Source organism: Paracoccidioides lutzii (assembly GCF_000150705.2).
Source record: "Paracoccidioides lutzii Pb01 unplaced genomic scaffold supercont2.11, whole genome shotgun sequence".
Taxonomy (NCBI): Eukaryota; Fungi; Ascomycota; class Eurotiomycetes; order Onygenales; family Ajellomycetaceae; genus Paracoccidioides; species Paracoccidioides lutzii.
The window spans coordinates 413,178-431,709 of NW_015440957.1; the positions used below are offsets into that span (position 1 = coordinate 413,178).

Consider the following 18,532-nt stretch of genomic DNA (forward strand, 5'->3'; position numbering starts at 1 on the left):
GTAAAGCCGCCCAGCTCTTTCTAGAACTTGAGAGATATCTACATGTGCGGGTGCAGGATGCATCTCAGATGTCGCACCGACTGTCTACGCTGTCAGCTAGTTATCGATTCACCTGCCGAGCGATTGTTAAGGTACCTGGGTGTACCAGCACCGTTGATAGCGATAACAGGCGTGGGTACACCGTCCCGTGCACATGTACGTAGGCTACTTTTCCTCTCCCTGTGGAGAGAGACCATGGCGCAGTTCTTCTTATCTCCAGTCTCTTTTCGCCGCCAGCTTTTGTTACAATTTCAGGGAAGAAAAACGTCTCTTGCCCAGCCAAGCAGCTGATGATGCACTGGACGGATTGCGAATTTCCCAGTTTTGACAGCTTCAATATCCAGATATGCATGCTTTGTACGGCTCATCCCGGCCCCACCTCCCAGCGAATAGTGGGGATATGATACATATTAGCTATTACTATATAGCATACTAATAAATGACAGAAAATCAGATGCGTAGTTCCAGGCTGTCGTTTATTTATGTGGAAGATGGGAGCGTCCGCGAACTAAAATCAGTGACCTGCAGTGGCGGACAAAGCTAGTCATAAAGCGCCCAGCCCGCACCGTAGAAATCATTCCTTCCATTCACACTTTCTCTCTGCCTCTTTGAAATACATCGAAGCAGATGGGAGGAAGAAAAGGGCACTTCTGTGTGCATCGTACCCAGCGACAAGTAAAACTGGCAGACGGCAAGACAGAAAAGGAGCCGCCAAATGTCAGATGGTAAGCAAGCATGCATACATATGCCAAAAAAACCCTTGCTTGCGCAGACCCTTTTAACTGAAGAATGTATGTCTCACGGTGCAGCTTTCTGATCTATTTTCTAACAGAGTGAATTCCTGTCCACTTCTTCCTCTTGAGAATGCTATCACTTAAGAAACGGGTGCTACCCAGCAAACCCCAGGCACATCCGCTGCCCTGTCAATCACAAATATGGCTCTATCCGAGGCGTCGAGACACAGGAGAAAGAGGCTGGAAAGCATCGAGGTTGGTTTGGTTAAGAAACTACCAAGGCATCCAAACCTTCAGTGCTCCGGCCAGAACAGGTAATGGAAAACAACAATTACCCGGGCTCGCGTTGTTGAGCTCGCCGTGAGATAAAAGAGAGTATTGTTGTCTCCCCCGAACCGGGGAGAAATCGGGTATTGCTTCAGTTGGTGCTTCATACGTCATCTATTTGTCCTCCGTATTCGGCTTCAAAAGCTATTGGACTCCGCTCGTAGATAGGGGAATTTGTGAGCTTACATAAGTTCAATGGCGCCAGGATGAAGCGTGCTTCGGCATTGGGAGTTCCATCCTGCCCTCAAGATCATGGCAAACAGCTCTGGTCCTCTTCCAGTGTCCCTCGTTGGCGCTGCTGTTATCATTCCGTTGTCTCCATATCTACAGAGTAACTATCTAGAGCCAGGGACAACTCTGCGCGCATCGCTGTTAAACTTGAGCTTCCAGAATGCCGCTTATGCATGGCAAGAAGAGCGGAAGTGGAAAGGCATCTAGAGAGGCTCAGTCCGGTTCCACCGGAAGAAAATATTCTATATCAGGGTTTTTTGTTGGGCAGCATCGCTCGCGTGAGGGAAATTCGCCAAAGGACAAAAATCCAAGCAATGTGATTCGACCCCACTAGATCTATGAGGGGAAACGAGAATAGAGCTAACCGTCAACAAAAAGAAAAAAGAAGGATATCCACCGACTTCTGAGTCCCCTACTTCGCCTTCCCGTCCGGACAATCCACGCAGGGTTTCGGGACGACCAAGTATATATATTCCCAAGCCGGCTGTTCCCGCTGAAGTCCAGGAGGCGTATGAATCTGCAACCCATCTGGAAGAGGTCTCGGACACCTCGAACTCCCTGTCCGAAAATGAACTGAAATACATCTTTTCTGGAGCGCCGCACTTTTTGCTGGAGAAAGGGAAACGTCCCCAGTGGTATCCTCATGTGATTTTCCCATGGGATGAGAGCACGAGAATCCAAAATCTCACCGATCGAAAACCTTTGCAACACCCTTCCTTCACACTGTCAACTCTCCATGCCCATATCCCGGTATCTCCGGAGAATGGAGGAATACAGATATATCCAGACACCTTAACTGCAAAACCCGGCAGTAGACCACCGTCTTTTGACGTCGGAGTTTTCGAGATCCCTAACATGCTCTCGTCTACGGCGAAAGAGGATGGTTGTATTGGATTTCGCAATTTCATGGAGCTTCCTATTCTGTATGAGCCCAAACCAATGCAGCGTTCCGTTCGGCAGCGCCAGTTTGATAAGCACCTGCACCTGATAACTGGGTCGAATGGAAAAAATGAACCTTACTCCGATTATCGTCCCAATGCCAATCTCGATCGTCTGAAATTGATAGCGGAAGGCCCTGCTGCTTGGAAACGCATTGGTGTCCGCGATTGCTCCATGGAGACCATTACAGAGAGGCTGCAAACTCTTTCAGATGTGCAGGACCAAATTACTCTTCAAGGACAGTCTGTTACCCTGCTTGACAAGCAGACAGTCTCAGACCTCCACCGTCATCTCTTCAGCACATTTTTATATCCGCCCCCAAACAACGTCGATGCGGAACACCCCGATAGCTTTCGGTTCCAGATTAGCACGCTAATCCAAGTGCTGGGCATCAAGGGTGCCTGGGTAGATTTTAGCCTAGCCGAGTGGAGGACCCGTGCGGGTCAAATCCTCTGGGAATTTCCTCCACATCAGGACGGCGATTGTCTGAATAATGTTCCAAAATCAAAGAGCTCAAATATTACGCTGGAACGGAAGTGGCTTCTAATTCAGATTTTGCTGTCGGCTGAAATTTTGTTTCGTGCCGATGCAGCAGCAAAAATCCGGATATTTAACCAATCTACTGACATACCTGTTACCGCAAGTGGAATTTACATTATCAATGGTCTACGGTCAGATATATCGGATTGGGGATTGATATTTTGTCGTCGTGTTTTCGAGAACCTTACTTTCCATTATCTCCCGCAGGCAGACCTCGAACCTGCTACCAATCGGTTGGTGAAAGAAAAAGCCAAGAACATCCAGCCCACGCCCTCAGCAGCGAAGTCCAAAGAGAAGCAGATCACTGACTGCATTCAGCTTCCGCGACACCCATGGCAACAACTTGAAGCGCTACTGGTTTTTGCAGAAATCCTCAGGTGGCCCGGTTTTGAAAAGATGAAGCATATCATGACGGAGAAATTGGAGGCCGCCTTTACGGATCGATCGAATTTGCTGAGCATGTTTGCTTCTCCAATACGTACAGAACCCCTGCCGAACAACATTAAGCCACTGGGAAAATGCGACATGTACCGCAGAAGCCACACGTCAAACCTAATCCAACTCCATGACTGCAGCACTTTTGCTGGTGATTCGGACCTCTACCTTGGAGGGTGGATATCTCGTACTTGGCTAACTGGATTGGTCATGCCAGGTGAATCCATATGTGACATTTTGATATCTACTCTTCTGGAGAACGACCCCGAGGCGGTGAAAAGGCTTGGGCCCATTGCTAATCTATATGGTGCTTTTATATACAAAGGCCGCAGTTGGTGGAGTAAAGCATGTGTTGTCGGTCGGATCCTTGCCAGTCTCAGCGAATCTTCCATTTGTATGGGTTGGATCAGTACGCCGGTTATTCCACTAGATGAGACAGGGGCTCCCCTCGGCGATGGTTGGCTTGAGATCGAGACGATTAACAACATCAAAAATAATGTAAATCCCCGGATAAACCAGGGACTAGAGGTTCTTCTCGACTCGTCTCCCCTTGGAGTGGAGGGTGACTTGACAGCAACCGCTTTCTCACTGCCGCTTGATGAAGCTCACCCCGGCACAGATCTTGATACCCATATATCGTATGAAAGTTCCATTCTGTCTATACAACGCTCACATAATCCTTCTGTTCTTGCGCGCCCTCGCAAGGCTACTGCACATCTAACATTTACACTCGCCCCATCCTCATCAGCACCATCTAAAATTACCTTCCATATAAAGTACAATGTCTCGTTCATATCATCTTTTCCCTGCCTTCCACCGTTTGGCTACATCGCACACCCCAATACACCGTTCGGCTCCAAGCCTCGGCGCAGCCGGCACTACCACCGTCTCAATTCTTTCAAAAACGAAAAGCGCCGGTCATCGCATAAGAAAAATGATATCCCCAAGAAGGGCAAACCCCGTTGCTACTCCCGACTCCCTGGCCACCCACTTCACACAGATTCGTTTCCATACAGCTATATCCCTATCCATACATTACCATCAACCCCCTTCCCACCAACTCCGACACCAAACTCCCCCCCTCCAGAACATCATTCATTCCACTTTCCGGCACACTACCTATCGCTCGCGACTGATCGCCGGCCAAAGCGTGAACAATCGCGACAGAAACACACATATATCATCGACGCACGCGGTAGCAATGACAAAGAGCTCTTTGCACGTTCATGGTGTGCAATGGTCGGTGTAAATGCAGTCGTAGGCCGCGTTAAACGGACGTGTATGGCGTGCTGTATCCGAGAGGCCAGGGCGGCGGATGTCCCTATAGTTATTCGCGTGGGGAGGGCTGCGGAGAAGTGCCCAATGCGATGACTACTGTCGGGAGACCTGAGAGCCACGGCGGATCGCTTTTGCTGGTTTTGACAAGGTTGCTTTCTCTCGTTTACAGATTACGGATCACGGCAGTTGTTGCAGGATAGATTGCTGTGAGGCATAGAGGATGATGCGGCGAAAGAAGGCCACATATATAGATTGTTGTAATGGGCACATGTCAAGATAGGCGTAGTCATTCGTCAAAAGTGTCAATTTCTGCATTATATGTATATCTGCGTTTCTTCTCTTTCTTCTCTTTTCTTTTTGTGTTTTTTTAAACGGTCCGCCCTTCTACCATGTCATCGTTCGTGCCCCGATTACCTTGCCTCGTTTTCTGTCCTTTCAACGCATCTGGCTGTTGAACCGTAGGTCAATCCCCTTGATTTGCATCCATTCGTGTTTGTACAGTATGTGCGTGCATGCGTGCATTGGTATTTGTAGATAGTATATGTATGGCTATTTGGCAAACATGTATATTAATACTATATGAAGAGTTTCGACCTGGTCGGTTGAAATAAGTTTGTTATACGATTTTAATGACCAAGCTGTGCTCATTTCGTTAAGTTCACGTTTAACTCGTACTGCTTGATAACCAACCACTGGGGGCCGATTCCAATGAGGCTACAGTTGAGGTAATGATATGGTGGATTTGTTTGCGAAAAGGACGTTTTTTTCTCAGTACCCTGTCTAGAACAGGGAGAGACAGAAAATAAAGATTGCAACTGTGAGACCAGTGAAACATAACGATTCCACGCTTAGCACCTCCACCGCCAGAATCCCTATTGAACGCGCGATTATCTGGTTAACGAGACTCACCGCACCCCTACCTTGGCAGATATTAACCGAAACGCACCGTATCAACCGTGACCAATGCCGCCTAGGAATATAGGACTCATATATACACTCTCGAAAGTACGCAATACAGCGTACCACATGGCTTCCCTGAAGCTTTTTTTTTTTTTTTTTACCAGTAACAGATTCACGTCATAAGAAACTGCATATACGAATGAAGTGTGCCGCCCCCTATTCTGCACATCTGGGTGGATCCATCACAACAATCGATGACGAATCCCAATGCCAATATCATCGTACCAGAGAGACGATTAACAGACGCCTCCTTTCCTCCTGACTCACACATAGACCCAACGGCAATGTCATTTCTCACCTCGTTATCAGGGAGCCAGAGACTCCTACCCTTGATGAGCTTTGGCAATGACCGAATTTGGGGTCGGAGTGGCTGTGCCTAATAGCACGAAAAATATTTGTCTGAAGCAAAAGTGCTATAATTTGGGAAAGGGAGCATGTTGATATGGGAAGGTCAAAACAGATGGGGATGACGGGAAATCAGAACCTAGTTTGGGCGGTTCTTTCGATTGATGTTTTGGTAGATTGAGTCCACCTTTTGGCACTGAGATCGTATACGGAGTTTGATTTGTTTCCTGATGTATGTATAACGTATAGCCAGGCGTGCAACTGAAAATGGAAGAAGATTCGACTTTTATAAAAGGGTTGTTTCCTTCCGAGATTTATGGTATGCTTTGATCCTCCCACGTATCAAAGAGGACAATGTTAGATGGGTCCACAAACTTCATAGCCGTTCATTGTTCTAGAACCATCACTGTACAAAAACAGACTGACATAATTTCGTGGGAGTGTGAAGAACCACGAGAAATAAAATCGCCATTTTCATTCCGCTGGGAACGTTTGCCTCAGGGCCAAAACTCCAAGAGTAATGTCAGAGGAATTCGCCCAACGACAGGAATGGCGGGGCGGGTGAGGTAGGCTTGAGAAAGAACCAATGTTTGTGTTTTATTTCGTCGGAGTCGTCAGGTTGAATCATGTTCCTCGAACGGCGTGACAGTTGATCAGCAGTCAACTTAATGAAGGCTGTGAGAAAAGGCTCAGATGCACGTCATATGCTGCGCCCCGATAAGCAATTACTCTGCCTTAACTTACCTATCCCTACCCCTCTAGTCTTATGATTCCTCCGATAATCTCAACTCAGCAATTTTTGTCCTCAGCTCCTCCCACATTTCCTCTATGTCCTTCTCCCCAATTCTCCTACCTCTTTCCGCAAAAGTGCGATCTAGCAGCTCTTTCGCTCCATACCAAAATCCTTGCGCCCCTTCTCCTTCACCATGCTGATGCCAATCCGGAATCCCTAGCAGAGTTCGACAACCTTCACACAAACCAAAAATCCTCGCCCACTCGGTCTCACTATCACGCAATGGCTTCAATTCGCGACACCGCCGGCAATATACCGCTTCACCCCAAGAGAACGAGAGAGTGATCCCTGGCTCCCATTTGTGGAGGCGGAGAGCACAATCGGCACAGAAGCGCTTAGCGGCATCTGCGTGTCCCTTCCCTCGCCGTCGCGTTGTTTGTGTGCTAGAGAAGGCATGAATTGGTAGATCCCGGATACAGCTGTAGCATGTCAAACGCTGTGGGGAAATGAATTTGGTCTCGTTGTTGGCTTCACTGGCTGAGAATCGCGATAGTGTGAGGGTTGCAGACCTGGTGACTTCTTCTATCTCTGCACGAGCAAGATCACTGAGGTAGCTGCGTCGGATACGGGCGATTTCCACCTCTGAGGGTAGGTTGCGAAAATAGCTGTTTGTAGCACGAAGCATTTGGAGGTCACGGAAGTTAAGCCAGGACAGGAGCTGTATATGTAGTTCGCTTGGTAGGTCGAGGAGGGACAGAGCGCAACCCTTGGGATCTCCAGGTTTTTGGTGCAGTCGGGGACAGGTGGCGGGGGATTTTTCGACGAGTGAAGCCTGCCCCTGCTGGGAAGGAAATTGGTTCCGATGGTCCATATCACCTTGAATTGGTATATGACATTCGGCCCCTTTACAAAGATATTATGATGGCAAGATGTAACAAACCTCCGATGATCAAGCTTGGATCATGCTAACTAACATATTTCTGCTGTTTTTCATCTGAGAAGATAATGCACACCGCAGACAACACTACCTATAACCCCCTATGTAGACATGATTCAAAGAATACCTAATGCCGTGGACTATTCCAGGGAGAACGGATAATTAATTCATCGTTGATTCAAAAGGGCGAACATTTAAGTGCTCAGGGCAGCAAAACTCCGATCCATAAAGCCAAGTTGGGGATCCTTGTTTAAATTTAATAACCCCCCACCCTCCAACACGGGGGACATGTTAGACGTCAAGCATCGACACTGGCTACTCGCACGACGTTGGTGTGAACTTCAGGTTGAGTGTTTGACGTCGAACGTTTACCTGCTAGATTTTATCTACCCCGGTAGCCCCACGTGATCAGCAAAGCCCTAAGGTTCGATCCTAGCGTCATAATTCGTTATAACCACCAACCGGCGGTTTGTCACTAATATAGTTTGTCGATTATTATTGTATTCGCATTTCTCGTCTCGTATACACACTCCTATGCCTACTAATCCTCCGTACATTCTTACAATTTACACGTACGAGTGGGGTCCAAGATGCAAGGCACAGGCTACCGGTATTGTACCTGTTCTATTTTGCTGGGATTCGGTATTTTATGCATCTTGACGCCTTGCGAACTTCGCGAGTCCGACACGTCGATACACAATTTGGCAGATAATTGTTATTAGCGTGAGTTATTTCTCGCAGAATTTTCTTATCATCTTAAGATATTTTGACAGAAGTGATTGCTACCGTGATCATTCTCAAATTTATTTTTGAATCACAACTATCTCCCTCTGTTTATTATCTTTGTAACTTGTGGTTTTAGAATATTGTTAGGGTTTTACTTTATAACTTTATTGAGAACATCTATTTCACTGAAGACTATTCTGAGAAGCTGGTTTTATGCACTATTAAGAGAATGGGCTCTCGTTCAGATTCACTTTTCTTAGAAATTATCTCATGTCAATATTCTCAATTCAAATATGCTGGTTGCTGAAATAGCATTTTCAATAATCGTTATGATGAAAAACACATACTACAGTTTTCTTATCAACTTACTGACTGACCTTACTACCTTGAATGAGGGCGTATCAAGGTTGATTTTTTACCAACCCACCAGGTCTATATCTTCGATACATGGGGGACGACTGAGGAGATAAATAACAGCGCCATGACCTACATAGAAGCAGGGCTACTTGCGCATGGGGGTTCTTGTCGCGAGCACTCGTGCTGGACCCAGGCTTGTTAACTTTTTACGCAGTATCTTCAACGGTCCCGCGCAGCCAGAGATAACTAAATTATGTTTTATATTTTCCGTTTATTAACCGATTTTCCGAACTGTTCAAAGCTCCCGATTCGAACATATTCACTGCCGATTCGATCCCGCCAGGCGGACTTCGACTACCGAACGCTGTGGAAAACATATTACAAATAATAGTATTTTTTCGTTACCAATTTGCTGGATCGGTACCGTTTCGATCAGAATACCATAGCCTGTCATTGACCCACGCAGCCCTTGAAGGAATCAACGACCAGAGATTTTCATTCGGGATTGGCTTCAAGAAAAACTTCCAGAATTTCCATTTGCTTTAACTTAACTGGCCTTGTCCCACCTTGTGCCCCGCATGTGTAGGACACAACACATACGCTGGACGTTAGAACATGTCATACAGCCTTTTCTCGTCCCGTCTGCATTTAAGTTGTCCAACTTTGTTTTACACTTTAACAACTGCATTATTCGTCCGCCGCTATTCGACGAGGCTCAAATAGTCTTCTGGAATTTCTCCCATGACAACGCTAGAAGCAGCGGAAGGTTTTCGGGAAAGATGGCTCTTCCTCTTTATCAACTATACAGGCACGCTGCAGATGTAGTTCCATACAACCCCCACTCACCTTCACCAACTAAGCTGTCATCCTTCAAAATGCCTCGGTATTCACTATTTCCCCATCGCAGCGGCTCAGAAAGCAAGGGTGGTGGCAAAACCTCATGTCTATTTTCTTTCAGTTTGCGTGGCTCTTTTGTCAAGTTTACACGCACACCAATCATCTGACAATCCACAGTTACCATTAGTATTATTCAGAACTTTTGTCTTTCCGTCAGGAACCTCCTTTGACGACTTCCCACCGAGATGTTTTGTCCCTAGTTGAAAGGATGCCCGAGGGGAAAAAAAATGGAGGAACGATTCTTCCCTGGAGAATGTAGTATCCATCAAAATATTCGGTAGGTGGAGCAGAATGTAAAAGCCTCATAGTTTAATGCGATACAATTATCATACTAACCCGATTAAGGGAATTGATAAGATGTCGAAACGCAGGAAAACACGGATTTTTGTTTTGGTCCCTATAATATAAAACTTTCAGAGGTGGAGCTGGAAGGTGACTCGGAGTTTAAGGTACGGAGTGCCCACAGATGTTGACTAGTCCATACAAATCGTACCGTAGATAACGCAGGAATGGCTTGCCCACTCATCAGAGAAAGGTTGAAATCTTCATTTAACTAACTACTGTAACTTATTGTCAGTTAACTAACGTTAATCCAACGACCTCACTCTTTTCCATCTCCAAGTGCCCAACTTCAACCATCCGCCATGGAGCCCAATGAAGAGGTTATCCCAGTCGGCTTTTGAGGTTTTAAACAGGGTAATTGATCTCTAATTATGCTCAGGTTACAAGAGAATTCAGAATCAATTGAAAAACATTGATGCAACATTACAGAGGCAAACAAGAGTTCTAAATAAAAGCAACTATATATGGTTAGCTTCGCTGCCTGTTGTTTTATATAAATTACCTTGCAAATTATAACTTTCTAGTAATATTTTAAATATTTAAAAATTTGATAAATGATATTATAAAATTATTTTAAACTGAGTATATTTTTTTTTATTAATATTATAAGATAGAATTTAATAAATTTTATAAAAATAATAATAAATATAATTTAAATTAAAATATTATTAACTTTTTAAATATTAATTTTCTTTAAATAAATAAATAAATATATATAATATTTTATCATAGTAAAAAAATATATAATTTACTTTTATTTATATATATTATTAATATATTTTATTAATTTTATAAAATTTTATATATTTAAATTAAATAATTATTTTATTATTTTTAAATATATTATATATATATTTTTATATATAAAATTTATATAAAATTAAAGTTATTAACTTTAATAATAATTAATTATTATATTATTATTTATTTAAATATATTATTTAATAATTATATATTTAACTTTTTATAATTAATTAATACTATTAACTTTTAATTTTAAATAATTATAATAATTATAATAAATTTAAATTTAATTAATTCTTTATTAAAATTTAATTTTTTATATTTATATATTAACTTTTTTATATCTCTCATAAATATTAAAAATTATTTGTTTTTTTTTAAAATAATTATATTAAAAAATTAAAAAATTTTAATTATTATTCTTTATTTATATAAAAATATTAAAAAGGGTTTAAAATAATTTTTAAAACAAGTTTTAATATTTTAATATATATTTTTATTTTTTAAAAAATATAATATAGTTTTGAATATTTTGTTACTGTTACATTTTATGATCTATAACAGCTAAGTCTTTAAAAATGAGAAAATTAAAAATATCTCAAGTTTTATATATAAAGCTTATCTAATTTAATTAATCAAGCTTTTGATCAGCTGGTTGGGAGACGTCAGATGATTATACATAATTAAATATATATAATATATATGGGCCAGGGAGAGGATCTGACTGTTAATAGGGGATGGATCTACTATAAAAGAGAAGTGGTTTAAACAGTCTAATAAACAATCACAAAAGTGAGCAGACACAGTGCAGTGGGATGTGGTATTATAGGACATACTATTCATACAGGCTCCCATTAAAGTTCTCCATAATTAGGCAACTTTTCTCTATAGCTGTTGGGATATCTGACTGCAAATCTATGAAGTGGTAGAGAATCATGCGACTAGGCGGTGCATCTGAGTAGGTGGTGAATTAGTTGGTTCTCACCTAAGTATCTTTCAGCCTCATTCTAAGAGTGAATGGGTTGTCCATGTGTGTTCACGTAGGGCATATGAACTTATTGTACGGAAGACACTTAACTACACTCGTCAAGCGATGTGGGAGTTTCCACATATCGGCTCAACCGTCTCACTGAAGGCGGTGAATGAACCAACATTTCGAGCTCCACCCTCGTAGCCGAATCAAAAACTCTCATCCAAAGTGTGCATCTCAAATCCACACCAGCAAGTCAACCTTAACCAACGATGAAACCTGCCAAGAAAAGCACATGTTTGCAAAGCCGCCTGAGCGGAGGGGTGGATTGCAGAGGATGAATTCCGCCCCCCCACATACAGGGATTGCAAGGCTTGGTGCGAAGAAAGAGACTCTCATTGTGAACCTAGTGGTTCAGAGGCGGGGTACGCCACCAAAAGATTGGGATGTTAGGAGCGGGAACGTGCGTGTGTTGGAAGCATTAAGGCCTGTCTCGGCCTCTACGCTTCTATCAATAACCCTGTTTTCGAGAGCTCGCTTGTTACCTTGACACTGAACTCGCCAGTGATGCAGAGTGTTGGTAATCGCGCAAGCGGAAAGGAGACCCCAACCAATGAATAACGGCATTTTTGCCGGTAGATGAATCTTTGCAAGGGACGGTTTGAGAGACGTTGGGGTTCCCAGCAGTGGTACACGTACTGAACATGTACTGTACCATACGTACTGTACACTATTTTACCAACCTGGTTCGTTGATGGGGCGGTTGTTCGGTGGGCGCTTGTTGGTAGCTTTAACCTGGGATAGCCACAACACAGAGCTTAACCTCAATGACGCCTAGGTGATGCCTATACATACCCTATTTACTTTCGCACCCGAAGAAAACCCGAAGACATCGACTGACTATTCCTATGACTATTAGCTAGGCTCCGTGCAGGAGGGAAGCTGTTGGAATTTATGAAATGAGGGATAGAAGATCGGGAGTTGTATTATTTCGAAGTGTAGTATGATAGAAATACTTTCCTGGTATTTACTTCTGGCGCGCTTAAAATAAAAATACAGTTATCTGCGGTGTTGACTATTTGATGCAAACGGCAATGGATGAAGAACGGCAACGCTGGTTCCTATCCTACCCGAATTACGGCGTATTCTATACCACATGTGTACGGAGGAAATGTATTGTATATTGTATATGTATATATTATTTAATAGAGAAATACTTTTGCTGTAACATAAAGTGTATCAAGGCACGAGATTGAGGGTTGTCAGAGTTAAAGTTTGAGCATCCACATGGGTATTTTATATAAGCCCAGGTGTATGGATGGATATACAAAGACAAATTGCAAAGGTGAAAGGTGAATGGAAGTGTCTGTAGTTTCAAAAAATCTCAGGATAGGTTTGAGTAGCATTAACCTGTTTGAGCTCATTAAGAAATATATCAGTCTTCTCAGCCCTGAATCTCTCCAACTTTTTAATCTCCCAAACCTATGAAAATATGGATGTGAATGATAATGTACTTTGCACAATATTCCTCTCCGCTTCTTGCGCAGTAAAGATGTAATATACAGTATATGTATGATACATCCGTACCGATATATACCATACCAAATACGGTGCAGTACTGGAACCATTCTGGGAACAACGGGACTGCACATCCAAGAATTATCCACCATCAAACCTCCACATTCCACGGGCACAACGACTTGGGCTGGCGCAGCATTGACCATTCCAGAAATAATCAGCAACATCTGGTCTGCTTCAGACTGCAAACCTAGAAGAATTGCAAGAAGTTTTACTCAGAATAGGCCTGCACATCATCACCTTGTCTGAGCTGCGGATCATCGAAGATCCAAAACGGTTGTAGGCTAAAGGGAAAAATAATATAACTGAAGACTTAAACGGAGAATTCCGCCTTTCTCTGACGGCTTCCTCATCGCCTTCTCTTCTTCTTCCTCTTCTGCCTCTTCTTCTCTTCCCCTTCTCTTGGCCACACCCATCATCACCGTTGTTGCCATATTCCTCGCCAAACATCGTCGTCACCGTGGGTTGTACATGTACCTATCGGACCTCACCGACGGCACGCTCGCGAAACCGTTGCATGGAAGCACGGATTTCGCCCATGTCGACGTCGTCAACGAATAATCCATACCGAAAGCGTGGGGGGCACGCAGCCGCCTATCTAGCTGCTTACTTGTCCAGACCCAATAATCCCTCTACCACAACCAGCAACACTCCCAACGTCACCTCAGTTCCAACATCTAACGCTGTTACTACTGGGGCTTCAGCAGCATCTTGCCTCGACCTTCGACCCAATATCACTTCATCACCCTCTGTTTCTTCATTGACTACAGCCTCTCCATCGACATCTCTCTCCACTCTCGAGACGTTAGCAAAAACCCCTGCCCACCTTCAAGGCAAACTCAGCTTCGACCAATCCTCCCCTCCGTTGTTTGGCGCTGGCGATTTTAGCCCTAGCCAATTGTATCACCCCCGCAACACCCCTCAGCTCACTAATTTGTGGGAAGCTTCATTCTCCAAAGACACCACCCTGGAGCCGTCACTCCACGACCGCATTGTTGGCGGGAATCTACTGCGCGAATCAGTCTTCCCCGACTGGAGAGATGGTGCCTCTCACACCGGGCTTGACAATACCGATGAAATGCAGAAGCAGGACCCCTTGGCAACCCAAATATGGAAGCTATACAGCCGGACCAAGTCCCAGCTGCCTAACCAGGAGCGCATGGAGAACCTGACTTGGCGCATGATGGCCATGAGCCTGAGAAAGAAGAGAGAGCAGCAACAAAACAAAATGTCCAAGCAGCCTGGAGCTTCGAACAATTCGAAAGCCCCGGAGTATGTGTTGAACCATTTTCTTTATCGAAGTTTCTCTAGTTCTATTGATGGTGGTTGCTTTGGACCTATTATATCTCATTCCATCCCAGTTATTAAATGGTACTGTCACTGACTGAAATGAATAAAAATAGAAACGATTGTCAAATGTCAACGCCTGCTGCGGCTGCTGCCGATGGCCCTAGTGGGATCGCTAGACTTCGACAGTGGGTCGATGATTATGGTGTGGCTGCTGAATCAGATCCAATGAATCTTGACGATTTTATTGTTCCATCGTCCATGTATTCGCCTTCAGGCTTGTCAACGTCCCCGCCCGCTGAGGCGGCTAGCTCAAGCCATGCAGAGGCATCGGCTATCCCAATAAAATCACGCAACGATCAGCACCTCCATCCCCCAGGCAACTTTATGCCTGCTTCGTTTCCACATCCACCTCAGCATTATCGACAAAACGATGAATTTGGCTACGTCCAAAGACGAGTCCGCAAGACTAGTGTTGACGAAAGAAACGTAGGTTTTTCTTTATGTTTTTTCCAAGACGCTATCGTGGTAGCTTTTCATGTATATTTTCTGTTGACATTGGTTTATCAGACACGAAAACGGCCAGCCGAATCGTCTCCCCAGGTGCCTCCTGTCGTAAACCTGACAATTCCCAACGAATCCGATTTTGATACCGGTATGGCTGATTACAGCCTTGATCACCCTCACTCCGCCTATCCACTAAGCAATCACACTTCCTCAACTGTTCCTTCCAACCTCGAAACGTTCCATCTCGGCGACGACCCGATTCTTACCTCCGCAGGCCCTTTTCAGCAGAGTTACCCCTTCTCGCCCTCTGAATCTCCTCTTGTGACTGGTGGGCCGTTCCAGAGTGTCTATTCTCACACACCAATGGGATCTTCTCTCAACTCAGCCGAATTTTATTCACCGCCACCTTCCGGATATCAATCTGTTGCTTCAACCCCCCAAGCGGGCTTCGATACTGATCAAATGATGTGTTTTGAGCATAGTACAGTTGATCAGAGGACACATCAATCAACGGGGAATTTTTGTGGGCCCTCAAATATCGCTGGGTCTTCCCAATCTCGATACTTCTATCGTGCCGCCAATGAAACCGCATTCAATGCAATCAGCGGCATTGGGCGAGGGAGTATTCCGTCCCCCGGTTTTTCGATCCCTCAGCAGCGCGTGGGCCCGACACACTTCTCCTCTGGTCCATTGTCTCGTCCTTTGAACTTGCCTAACAACGAGCAGCATATGTTTTCATTCGGTGCGGATTCCGATAATGAAGAAGAAGATGGCAACCCGTTTCCCGACAGATCCATGACAATGCAGATGGATTATAATCCGATCGACGACTCGTCTATTGACCTCAATAATCCCGCCGTACAATGGGAATCGCATTTCCCTGAATATTTTAATTCTGTGGCAAACAATTTCCAGGGTCATCATAGAAGACATATCACAATTGGTGGAGCAGAGATGGCTGGTGTCAGCGGGGGCTGGGATCGTGGAAGCTTGGATCGTACTCATGGTTCTGCGGCATCGGTTAGTGAAATACGTAATCGTGACCAAGATCCAAGAAGGCAAAAGATTCCGCGAACAATTTCAACACCCAACACGACTCAACTTCTCCATCAGAGCATGAATAATCAGCCACATACAACACCAAATTCTCCTCCAAGATCAGGATTCAGCAGTGCGTCTCCGTCGAGGCCTTCATCCCCTGGAGGTGCAAAACAAACCGAACAATCTGGTGCACCCACCACTTGCACAAACTGTTTCACACAAACCACTCCCTTATGGCGCAGAAACCCGGAAGGTCAACCTCTTTGTAATGCATGCGGGCTGTTCTTAAAGTTACATGGAGTGGTCCGCCCACTGTCACTGAAGACTGACGTTATTAAAAAGCGCAACAGAGGAAGTTGTAACAACTTACCGATTGGAGTTTCTGCAGGCCGTTCCGCCAAGAAAGTGTCACGAAAGAACTTCATCCAGCAATCAACTTCAATAACGTCGATGTCCAGTAAAGTTCAAGGTGCTTCAGATCCTCTGTCTTCTGCATCGGGATTAAGTAGTGCCTCAACGCCAGGAAATACGTCCAACGTTTTTTCAGGCTTTACAAAAAGTGGCGTTGTGCCCATCGCCGCTGCTCCACCAAAGCCTGCCCTAACTACCCTAGCTGGTAGCCTGGCTCAGGTACGAGCCCCTGTTCAAGTCATGACGAAGCGCACTCGCCGCTTCGAGAAAGCGCCTTCTGGACCCCAGGGTTCCCAGGAAGCCGAAATGCGCGATGTAGTAAATGACGGCAATAAACCACCTACGCCGCTGAATAGATCGAAGCCATTCACGCCAGTTACCACCCTCCCACCGGCTGCTGAGAATCCCGCCCACCATAGTCTTGCCGCAGGGGCCAGACAAGGAGGCAGCCAAGAATGGGAGTGGCTAACCATGAGTTTGTGACGAGAATTGAATTCGAATTGAGGTTATTCATCATCAACTCGACCCCTGATTTGTCATACTTAGTTTCAGAAACAATTGCCTCCCCAACCTGATGCAGTCATTCGATCATGCGAACGATATTCCTTTAGACGAAAGGGCGTTTGTTTGGAGCTGGTCCCTCTTCTTTCAGTTAGTTTCTCTTCTCGGGAGTATTTATCCTTTCTCCGGGCTTTTTTGATGCGCGAAAATTTATTCGTAATCATACATAGACATTTATTATTTTTATTTTTATTTTTATTTTTATTTTTATTTTTATTTTTATTTTTTGAGGGTGGGGTGGGGAGAGTTTAAATTATATGCAGGTGGCGATTAATTTTCCTTCCAGAAATCCTCTTGTTGTTTCTATCGATGGTGGTTTGCCCAGATGGGGGGTCTCTGTTCAGCAACCGCTCCAACGATCTAACTTCCCACTCCTTTTTTCTGGGATAGAACGATTCCGGGTCATTTAATGGCTCCTCCTGCTGGTGGAACGAATTGCTTTCCCTCGTTAGGCTCTTGCCTGGCAAAATACCTGATTACTCGATGCCTCCTTTCCATTCTATCCCGGAATTTCGGCGAAGGGTATTCTCGATCCACTTCTTCGATTTATCCCAACCAACACCCCTCGACGAACCTTTGAAGCCTAATTACCGACTTAGCGCACTGCTGCACTAATTTTGCCTCAATGCGTCATCCATCACCTTTCTCCCGCCTATCCTCGCCTGGCATTTCACCGCGCATCGCAACTTTTTAACTTTTCTGTTGATTTCACGTTAGCGATTTTGAATTACTGTCTTCTTTTGGCATTAAGTGTGTTTTTCCTACTGTCCTTCTTTTCAAGTCTTATTTCGTCGAGGTTGGCTTAATGTGATTTGATTTGATTGATACAATCGCGTCTGTTTTCGACTTGCCCAACCAACTATGTGTTTGTTGCCATTTCTGTTTTGCATGCTGTTAGTTTGCGAAAGAGCTAGGTCCTGCTTCTAATGTTTTTTCCCGTCCTCACCCCACATCTCGCCTCCGCTTTTCTGTCTTCGGATCTTCTTTTTGGTTTTTAATTGTTGCTGTTTGCATTTCATTTTGGTTGGGCAGCGGACAGAAGTGCGCATCTCTATTTATCTATCTGTCTCGTTGTATTGTTTATTTTAGTTGCCCTTTTCGTAAATAATGTCCTGGTGGAGGTTTTCTCCCTCCAGCGCTCCTATTCTTTTAGGTGTCAACATGTTCTCATGTTTTTTCACCACTTGAATATTTATACGAAATATATATATGTCTTACATGTTAGTTCTACTCGTCGCCACTTATCTTCTCACTTTCTATTTCTTGTTTGTCTCCTTTTTACATATTTTTTTTTGGCACATTTTACTCATATCTATATCTTCATTACCTTTCATACTTAAATTCTCAGTTTCCTCCTTGCGGGAGTTTCAAATATATATATATATATATATATATATATTGCAATATAATTTCGTTAATGCTATTCCTATGCAGTGCTGTTTTGCCAAAGCCAACTGCCATTTCTTGTGTATATGAAAGCGTAGAGAGGTAGAAAGGCTGTAAATATGGAATCCTTCGGCCCAAGTTTTTCACAGTGTCTGTTACCCGGATGCAAATAGGTGGCAGTATCCGTGGGAGATAAGAAGTTTGGCCTTGCTTAGGGTTCTTCAAAC

At 44.2% G+C, this 18,532-nt stretch overlaps 3 protein-coding genes across 3 annotated transcripts; 2 read left to right on the forward strand and 1 right to left on the reverse strand.

Moving 5' to 3' along the window:
- Nucleotides 1–1,491: 1,491 nt before the first annotated feature.
- Nucleotides 1,492–4,616, forward strand: PAAG_04472 (hypothetical protein; the record flags this gene model as incomplete). The annotated part of the gene is made up of 2 exons (XM_015845282.1): nucleotides 1,492–1,647; nucleotides 1,710–4,616. The coding sequence occupies 2 exons, from the start codon at nucleotides 1,492–1,494 to the stop codon at nucleotides 4,614–4,616; spliced, it is 3,063 nt and encodes a 1,020-aa protein (XP_015699508.1).
- Nucleotides 4,617–6,592: 1,976 nt separating this feature from the next.
- Nucleotides 6,593–7,432, reverse strand: PAAG_04474 (hypothetical protein; the record flags this gene model as incomplete). The annotated part of the gene is made up of 1 exon (XM_002793518.2): nucleotides 6,593–7,432. The coding sequence occupies one exon, from the start codon at nucleotides 7,430–7,432 to the stop codon at nucleotides 6,593–6,595; it is 840 nt and encodes a 279-aa protein (XP_002793564.1).
- A 6,218-nt stretch (nucleotides 7,433–13,650) lies between these two features.
- Nucleotides 13,651–16,841, forward strand: PAAG_04476 (nitrogen regulatory protein areA; the record flags this gene model as incomplete). The annotated part of the gene is made up of 3 exons (XM_002793520.1): nucleotides 13,651–14,384; nucleotides 14,516–14,888; nucleotides 14,970–16,841. The coding sequence occupies 3 exons, from the start codon at nucleotides 13,651–13,653 to the stop codon at nucleotides 16,839–16,841; spliced, it is 2,979 nt and encodes a 992-aa protein (XP_002793566.1).
- Nucleotides 16,842–18,532: the final 1,691 nt, after the last annotated feature.